This window comes from Penaeus japonicus, unplaced genomic scaffold, assembly GCF_977035675.1.
Source record: "Penaeus japonicus unplaced genomic scaffold, GWHDUDI00000001_assembly GWHDUDI00000014, whole genome shotgun sequence".
Lineage (NCBI taxonomy): Eukaryota > Metazoa > Arthropoda > Malacostraca > Decapoda > Penaeidae > Penaeus > Penaeus japonicus.
In genome coordinates this window covers 3001722-3011721 of record NW_028234416.1, presented here as the reverse complement: position 1 = coordinate 3011721, position 10000 = coordinate 3001722, and the positions used below count along the sequence as shown (strand labels likewise).

Sequence of the window (10000 nt, the reverse complement as noted above, 5' to 3'; positions counted from 1 at the left end):
ACTGGAAAGGCGAAAGCTGATGATTGGTACTATTACTGATCCTCTTTTGCAACAGGTGGCTTTTCAAGTTTTAAAAGTATTATCATATCTTTTGACTTAGTTCGTTTTCATCCTTATGTCTTTATTCATCTACCTTATTTGGCCTTATTTTATTTTGTAATTGATTTTTTTTTTCAGTTTTCTTCGTTGTCTGATGCATCTCACTTTCCCATTTCTGTACATCTATACCACAAAAGGGAAGAATTTTCCAGATATAATCATCAGGATTGTCCAAAAACATTTTTACATGCATGCTCAATTTTATTGCAAAATCAAGCTCACTGAAATATAAGAAACATATAAAATAAAAACTAAATAGTCTATCAATTTATAGCTATTGCATGGTCGAGAATTACCATAACACTGCGTTACGAGCGTTTGATACATAGTTATACAGTATTTGTTTGTTATCATGTTACAGAGATATCGCTGCTGATGTACTGTTAGATAACATATCACAAATACAAATGCGTTATTAACGTCTCGTACACAGTCACTATGCAATTTACACTACCACTAGGAGCTTATAATATGTATCACACAAAAAAATGAGTTGGTAACTGTGTTGAAAGGTTGAGTTGGTAACGACATTTCAATGTTACATTGGTGGTAATTTTGACAAGTAACCCAAAGAAACACTATTATTTAAGTAGTTTCGAATCATTTATTTTGCTTGGTCATTTTTGTCCACCGATCATTGATAATTGTCGTTCATGAAAATAAGTTTACACTGGGTTTGCAATTTCAACTTTAGCATTAGTAAAAATAAGAGGGGATTTAGCGTAAAGCTGTGCCATATAGGACAGATAACAAATTCAATAGCATTTTTCTTATACTTTATAAATTAAACTCTGTCACGGTATAATTTATAACTTTATAAAACATTATCATAATGAGTATCATTTATCGTACAACCCTTTGCTAAGCTGTCTTTAAAGTTTGTTTACTGATAATGAATATATAAACAAATCAATCAGCTACAGGCGGTGAGAATCTTGAATAAAGATAACAAAAATGGCCTTCCTTATCCTATAATCGTATAAATAAATATGAGATTAGTCGATAATACTAATTAAAAACGAGTGAGTTAGAAAGGAGAAAGTGAAAAGCAGCGAGTGCCTGAAGCGCAAGCACTGGGCGGGGCGGCGTTCCTAGCAAGCCTCAGCCTCCGTCAGGAAGGAGGTGGCGTCTCCTAGGTCGTGGTGCAGGCTGTGGTAGTGGACTCCGCCCTCCAGGTGGCCGGGGAGCGGGCTGGAGGCTAGGTTGGAGGGCGTGGAGGGGGCGGCGAGGGCGGGGTGGAGGCTGGTGTAGGCTTCCTCGAGGTGGTGGTGGGGGTGGTGGTGGTGGGCCGTCTGGAGCGGGGAGGGGCTGGCGGAGAGCGTGGGCGGCGTCGCCGGCGTCAGCAGAGGGTCGCGAGGGGGCGCTGTGTCCCCCCTGGTACTGCTGTCGTTGTTTGTGTCGTGGTCGGATTTCGTGATCGTTGAAGATGAGGAGGAGGAAGAGGAGGACGTGGTGGAGGAGGAAGAAGGGGAGGAGGAAGAGGAGGAGGAGGAGGAGGAGGTAGTGGATGAGAAAGAGGAGGTGGTGGCGCCTGAACTGGAGGCCTTGTTGCTGGCATCCGGGGTCGAGCTCGAGAACTGGGGTTTGCTCTCCTCCTGGAGCTGGAGCTTGGGCAGGTCGAGCGGCAGTTTGCTCTTGAGTTCCAGTTGCTGCTGTTGTTGGTGCTGCTCGAGCTGTTGCTGGTGCTGTTCTTGCTGCTGCTGAGCTTCTTGTTGTGCTTGTTGCTGTCTCTTCATGGCTAACTGTCCACTTTTCGTCCGCTTCCACTTCATCCGTCGGTTTTGGAACCACACCTTTACCTGTAGAGGGAAACAAGGGGAAAATATTAAGATATTTGCCTGTGATGTTTTGGCATCAGGAATGGCCCATTAACTTTTATTAATGATTATGAGTACAGATTTATCATTCACAACAACGGAACCTGAAAACCATTTACGGATGTAGCATTAGAGCATTTTCTATTCCGTCAACGACATGCCACGCCCCTTACCTGTCTCTCGGTGAGGTCAAGCGAGACGGCGATCTCGTAGCGGCGGAGTCGAGTGAGATAGTTGGAGTGCTGGAACTCGGCCTCCAACTCCCGGATCTGGTGCTTCGTGAAGGCTGTGCGCTCCTTCCGCGGCTTCCCCAGTAGGTCGGCCTTGACCGCTTCTTCTGCAAAGAGAAAAACAAGAAAATGTTCAGCAAACGAACCCAAGGGCGAGGCTTCTTTAATTTTTTTTTGAAGAAGATGGTAACTCGAATGGAAATGAATAAAAGATAGGGATAGAGAAAGAGAGGGAGAGAGAGAGAGAGAGAGAGAGAGAGAGAGAGAGAGAGAGAGAGAGAGAGAGAGAGAGAGAGAGAGAGAGAGAGAGAGAGAGAGAGAGAGAGAGAGAGAGAGAGAGAGAGAGAGAGAAAGAGAGAGAGAGACGATGATGATGAAAATAACCCAATAAGTCATAACAAGAAAACATCGGGTGACCATAACGAAGACCCCCAAGAGCAAACACGAGATTATTTTAATCTGTGACATTGCGCATTAATCATTATAAAGGATCAATAACACCAAACTTGATTTTGAAACTCTCTTAAAAAAAACACACATTGGGAAGAGCTACAAGAATATGAAAGAGGATAAATAAAAGAAACTATTATCTACACAGAATGAATAAAAGAAAAACAGAACGGGGAATGGCGTCGAAAGCGCTTAACTGCCACAAAGGATCCGACTCCGAGAGAAAGTTGAGATTGAGTAAGAGATGTTCAAGGCGAGCAGACGAGAGAGAGAGAGAGAGAGAGAGAGAGAGAGAGAGAGAGAGAGAGAGAGAGAGAGAGAGAGAGAGAGAGAGAGAGAGAGAGAGAGAGAGAGAGAGAGAGAGAGAGAGAGAGAGAGAGAGAGAGAGAGAGAGAGAAGAGAAGAGAGAGAGAGAGAGAGAGAGAGAGAGAGAGAGAAAGAGAGAGAGAGAGAGAGAAGAGAGAGAGAGAGAGAGAGAGAGAGAGAGAGAGAGAGAGAGAGAGAGAGAGAGAGAGAGAGAGAGAGAGAGAGAGGAGCCTGAGACAGAAGACAAAGAGCGATAAGAGAGGGAAAAAGGATTGTACTGGTGGAAGAGAATATGTGTGTCGGGGGGGGGGGGGGGGGGCAAAGAGGGTGGGGAAGGGAGTATAAAAGAACTGCATCTCATTAAGGCGAGAGTAATGGACACCATCGTTGTATATGCATGTTTAAAGCCCAAGACTGCGATGTTCCACAAACATCACGCTTCGGGCTACCTTCGTCGCCTAAGTGCCGTCCTCTTTTATCTTCTTATTTTTCTCCCTTTCTTTTTTTTGTTATTCCTTGCTAGTGCTGATGGCTTAATCCTTCATTTCGTTTGTCGTCGCGAGTGACAAAGATTAAGCTTGTATCAATGCAAGACCTTAACTTAATGCGGGATACTTCACAACACACTACCTCGCTCAGCCACCCGAATGCTGAATTATAACACATCTCTAATGTATCCAGATACGTATACATCCTGCAATGCAACCAACCGGATTGAATTTGATGGAAATTATTATAGTAACCCAACGCATTCTGACATTGGTTAACCGTCAGTGTGTGATCTAGGTAAACAGGATGGTGTTTACATGGTTGCATGTCGCCACCAAACAAAACATGACTGAACCCAAGACTTGAAGACCTCCGTTGCTTTTCAAAGATGACCCGATATCCTTCTGTTCTTGCGAGGGATGAAGTGTGTGTGGGGGGAAACAACAACAAAAAAAAGAAAGAAAATTATATTTATATTTGACTACTTTTAGAAGAATTCCCCAAGCCACAAACAATGTTAAAGCAGAACCACAAAAACCCGGATGTGCCAGTGCCTTGCGTCCGGGTAGGGGCAAGGGGGCGGGGCGGGGCGGGGTGGGTAGAGGGGGATGGGGATGGGGATAGGGGGGGGAGAGTGACTAGAACTGCGGGGGAAGAAGGGAGGAGCGGGGGGAGAGGGGGGGAGGGGTAACGACGAAGGGGAGACGAGGAACCGAGGAAATGAGTAGGAGGGTAGACTTAGGAAAACATGCGACGCTCTTCAGAATGGAGAAAGAATAAATAGAGGAGAGAGATTGAAGATGCTACTTGGAAAAAAAAAATGACGATGACAATCAAGCGAGAGATATGAGACTGTCCATATGGAGCTTAAGATAAGAAGGGAAGAGACTGTATTATCTATCATGAAAAAAGGGATAGAAAGTAACTGGTGATGTACAAAAATAACATATTGGCAATGAAGGTCAAAGGGAAAACAGAAAAACAGCTGACAGAAGCCTATTCAGAGAAAATATAATATATACGGCGGTGATGAAACAGAAGACGGAGAAGGTGTGAGTGTGAGTGTGTGTTTGTGTGTGTGTGTATTGTGAGACAGAGAGAGAGACAGACAGACAGACAGAGAGAGAGAGAGAGAGAGAGAGAGAGAGAGAGAGAGAGAGAGAGAGAGAGAGAGAGAGAGAGAGAGAGAGAGAGAGAGAGAGAGAGAGAGAGAGAGAGAGAGAGAGAGAGAGAGAGAGAGAGAGAGAGAGAAGAGACAGACAAAGAGAGAGAGAGAGAGAGAGAGAGAGAGAGAGAGAGAGAGAGAGAGAGAGAGAGAGAGAGAGAGAGAGAGAAGAGAGAGAGAGAGAGAGAGAGAGAGAGAGAGAGAGAGAGAGAGAGAGAGAGACAGACAGAGTGAGAGAGAGAGAGAGAGAGAGAGAGAGAGAGAGAGAGAGAGAGAGAGAGAGAGAGAGAGAGAGAGAGTCAGACAGACAGACAAACAGACAGACAGACATACAAACAGACGAAGAAAGTGAAAAAAAAATCAGACAGAAGGAAAGGAAGCGAAGAAGAAAAAAGATAAAAAAAAGGTAGTAGTGCGAGGAAAGGGATTGTTTTCACAAGGAGTGATGGCGGCACCGTGAAGACAGACGAAGATTCAGTGGGAGGAACAAGTGGCAGAACGCACCAGGCACGGCAGGGGGACGTGTGACATGAAAGAACAAGAGGAATCTAATAGGACAACAAATAAGATGTTATTTGATACCCCTCCCCCCCCTTTCCTGTTTACAATCACGAAAGGAAGACCTGTTGGGAAGTTTAGGAGACCTCTCTGGCGTGGACATGTGAGGTACGTCATTTACCTACTTTAAATAGCAAAGTGGATAGATATTCATGAGTTTGTTTGGTATTAGTTGCGCTTAATATACTTAACCGTGAATGTGTCTGAAAGCGGAACTACTAAATATTATTCCATGCTGATTAAACAAGCGAGGATGTTAAAAAATTGTTATGTGTTGGTCTTAGCTGAGAATGTCAGGGCAAGGGAGGGGTAGTGGGGGGGTGGGGGAGGAGACACGGTGTTGGTGAAAGAACAAAGTGCTTCTCGCTTTATAAGGGAAGAGGGACGCTTCATGATGAGGGCGATTGATCATGAAGTACCCGTGAAGATGTGAATGTAAACAAGGAAGAGTAAAAAAAAAAGAAAAAAAAAAGGGAAAATTATGAAATGCATTAGAGATGATAAATTTTCAGGAATAAATTTTCAGAACTAATGGAGATTTAAATGACTCCTGAAGCACGGAGACGAGGGTAAATGGGCAGGGGAAGCGAGGTGAGCCAGGGGAATAAGGTGCTATGCGCACGCAGACGACCGACGGTCTCGGATTGTTTTACACCAGCTTGCTGTGACTCACGCACCCGTCCCCTTGTCTTGTTTATTTTATATCTAGTTTATCCTTCAGTAACAGACACGCGCCCTACGAAGAAAATGGATCGGCTTGAAAAGAATACGAATTTCTTCTGCTCGTTTTTTCCCCCCTCTTCACTTAACACTTGTAACTTTACGAAAGCTAAAAAGAAAGATGTTTTCGCTGGTGCCACACGAGCAGGCGTCCAGGGTAGGTTTACACCCACCGTCTCCGATGGATTTATTATCCCGATCCCTAGACTGTGTCTTAAACCTGGTAGAGCTGGGCCTCGTCCCATACACTAATTAGGCTTGGATATCACGCCCGCAGCTGCGTCTCGCTCCACGTCAGAGATACCTATCAGTCGTATAGCATCATCCGATGAGGTACAAACAGCACCTGTCGCTGACACTCCCGATCCGCCGAGAAGACGCCAAAAAAGTTTGAAAAAGTCGGCGACGCACATGCTACTACGGGTGCCACTCGCGCCGTGATTCACGGGAAGGCAAGACGTTTTCCTTGTTCGAATGTGTGTGTGTTTAATCGTATATATATATATATATATATATATATATATATATATATATATATATATATATATATATATATATATATATATACATATGTGTGTGTGTGTGTGTGCGCGCGCGGTCGCGTGTGCGTGTGTGTGTGTGTCTGTGTGTGTATGTATATTATATATACATACATGCATACATATATGTACATATATATATATATATACATACATATACATATACACACATACACACACACACACACACACACACACACACACACACACAAGCCCACACACATACGCACACACACACACACACACACAAGCCCACACACATACGCACACACACAGACATACACACACGAACACACACACACACACATACACACACACACACACACACACACACACACACACACATATATATATATATATATATATATATATATATATATATATATATATATATATATATATATATATATATATATATATATATTTACATATATGCGCACGCGCGCGTGTGTGAGAGAGAGAGAGAGAGTGAGAGAGAGAGAGAGAGAGAGAGAGAGAGAGAGAGAGAGAGAGAGAGAGAGAGAGAGAGAGAGAGAGAGAGAGAGAGAGAGAGAGAGAGAGAGAGAGAGAGAGAGAGAGAGAGAGAGAAGAGAGGAGAGAGAGAGAGAGAGAGAGAGAGAGAGAGAGAGGAGAGAGAGAGAGAGAGAGAGAGAGAGAGAGAGAGAGAGAGAGAGAGAGAGAGAGAGAGAGAGAGAGAGAGAGAGAGAGAGAGAGAGAGAGAGAGAGAGAGAGAGAGAGAGAGAGAGAGAGAGAGAGAGAGAGAGAGAGAGAGAGAGAGAGAGAGAGAGAGAGAAAGAGAGAGGCAGATAGACAGATAGCAAACAGACACACAGATAGACAGATAGACAGACAGACAGACAGACAAACTATCTGACCTCACTGACAGACCGACTCAGACAGAAAGGCCAGAGATACGCTGTGAGGGAGACGGAGAAAGAGAGCGAGTTATCTAAACAAGCTATGTGGAAATGACAAATAATTAGATGGATGAATAGCCACAAATGGATGGATTGACGGATGGATGGGTTGCCGGACGGACAGATAGATTGATGGATGAGTGAACGGATAGACAGTGGGGGGGAGGGTGCTAGGAAGAGAGGGAGAAAGGGACAGACAAATAGATACAGGCGAAATAGATACAGACATAAGCCAAGGAGCATCTTTATGCCTTTATCAGCTAGCCTTCACGAGGGATTCTGAAGATTGTCATTTTCTATTACATTATCAAATTACAGCGTTAAATACTTAGCCTGAAGGCCTCTGGCAGACAGACAGACGGGGGCTGTGGGATGATAGAGATAAGAGATACCCACCGAAAGGCGAGACATAATAAATCAAGCTCTAATAGGACACTGCATTTTCACTCCCTTATCTCGAGAAACAATTTCTCACTCGAAACTTGATTTCACTCGCACTCTCGTCTACTCGTGAGACCATAGTCTTTTTCTATATCCTAGATGAGAATATGGCCTCTGATGGGCGGAAAAGGGGTTGGGTGGGAACAGCGAAGGGCGGGAAAGAGAAGAGAGAAAGGAAGACTAAAGAAGGGAGAGAAGATCACGAGATGAGAGGAGGAGAGAGGAGGGCGAGAGGAGATGACGAGAGAGGACATGAGGAGAGGAGTGGAGGTAAACGGATGATAGGAGTGGAGGAGGAGGAGATGAGAAAAGAGGGTGACAGAAGAATAAGAGAAGAGATGAACGAAGAAGCAATGAGGAAAAAAGATAACTAGAAGGGATGAGAAGACAGAAGGAAGAGAGGACAAGAGGAGATAGAGAGTTGGAAGAAAAAGAAGGTTGAGGAAGACGAGAGAAGAAGAGATTGAAGTGAGGAGCGATTGAAGAGGATAGAGGAGAACGAGAAGAGAAGATGGGAGAAAGGACGAAGAGGAAACGAGGGGAGACAGAAGAGGCCAAGAGGAAACGAGGAGAGAGCAGGACGAATGAAGATGACGAAAGGAGAGGGGACCGGGCAAACGAAGGACGGCGAGGGTCACGCGTTAGAGAGTGCCGGCTTTAGGAGATTTGAAGACGCTGCTCAGAGTCGCAGCTTTCGTGAAGGACGTGGATTTTTCTCTTCGTCTCGAGAGTCCCATTCTTACGCAGATTTCCCAGAGTTGTTTGTCTTGGGCGACGATCGAGGAGACGTGCTTAATCTGCTCAAACAAAAGACGGCCAAAGATTGGGGACCTTAACACAACACTGATATTTTTCTTCGCCCTCTCCCTTCGCCCTCTCCCTTCGACACCAAAGCACCATATAAAGCTTTCGAGGCGGTTTTGAAGCCCCGCAACGCCACCACAGAAATGAAGGGGTTGCGATCTGCAAATTGCATGTTTTTGGACTATCATGTACATCCCACACAACAATTATTTGTACTTTTTTTTCTTCTAATATGAGCTTAATCCCACTGTGGACACAAACTATAATCGCTTTCACGTACGTTTTACGAAGGGATGCGTGGCCACCCAGAGGTTAGAAAAGAAATACTTAAGTAGCAGTTTATTGCGTAGCTACTGGTTAACGGAGAGACCATGCATATTCACACGAGCTGGCTGAACTGACCCTCGAAGCTGGCAAAAGTTCAGTGGCCTTTTATTTGATGGCTTGAGTTACGGGATAGATAATTGGCTAAGGAGACATAATGGTTAAGGAAGAGAAAGAGCAAGAAATAGAAAGATAAGGTAGATGTATTGACAGGCACATAAATATATGTGTGTGTATATATATATATATATATATATATATATATATATATATATATATATATATATATGTATATAGATAGATAGATAGATAGATAGATAGATAGATAGATAGATAGATAGATATATAATTATATATATATAAATATATATATTTATATATATATATATATATATATATATATATATATATATATATATATATATATATATATATATATATATATTTGAAGATAACATTGATATCATTACTTTTCCTTTCCTACACCGGGTGTTTACTCGCAGAAGAAGGAAAACACAGATCAAGTGTAAACAAAAAGAAAAAAAAAAAAAGAAAAAAAAAGAAGAAAGACCGCGGGTGCGAAAAATGACGGAAAAAGTGGGAAGAAAGTTTAAGGAAAACGTCGACAAAGTAATGATAGTAGAATTGTATTAGAAGGAGAAATTAAAACAACAAACAAGCAAAAATAGAGCGGAGACTACTCCACAACAATAACAACAACCACAGAAAGACCACAAAAAGCAGAACGTTTACTATCTCTCCCCCTTTTTGTTCTTCCCCTTCCTCTTCCTCTTCTCTCTTTTCCCCTCCTCCTTCCCTTCCCTCCTCTTCCTCCCCCTCCCCCCCTCTTCTTCCCCTACCCCTTCTCCCTCTCTTACTATGCCTCCCCCTTTCCCCCTCTTGCTATACCCCCACCCCTCTCCCTCTCTTACTGTGCCTCCCACTCTCCCCCTCTTACTGTGCCTCCCTCTCCCCCCCTCTTCCCCCCTCTCTCCCCCTCTTCCTCCCCCGTCCCCTCTTCCTCCTCCGCCCCCTCTTCCTCTCCCTGCCCCATCTTCCACCCCCGCCCCTCCAACCTCTTCCTCTCCCTGCCCCCTCTTCCACCCCCGCCCCTCCCCCCTCTTCCTCTCCCTGCCCCTCC

The 10000-nt window shown here is 44.1% G+C and overlaps 1 protein-coding gene across 1 annotated transcript in view; it reads right to left on the bottom strand.

Moving 5' to 3' along the window:
- Positions 1-279: 279 nt before the first annotated feature.
- LOC122242473 (uncharacterized) overlaps positions 280-10000 on the bottom strand; it is a 37682-nt gene continuing 27961 nt past the window's right edge. The window contains exons 2-3 of the mRNA XM_042999769.2: positions 2090-2253; positions 280-1898 (exon numbers count right to left, since the gene is read on the bottom strand). Coding sequence (XP_042855703.2) covers positions 1191-1898; positions 2090-2253 — 872 coding nt within the window. The 3' untranslated portion in view covers positions 280-1190. The remainder of the gene's footprint in view (positions 1899-2089; positions 2254-10000) is intronic.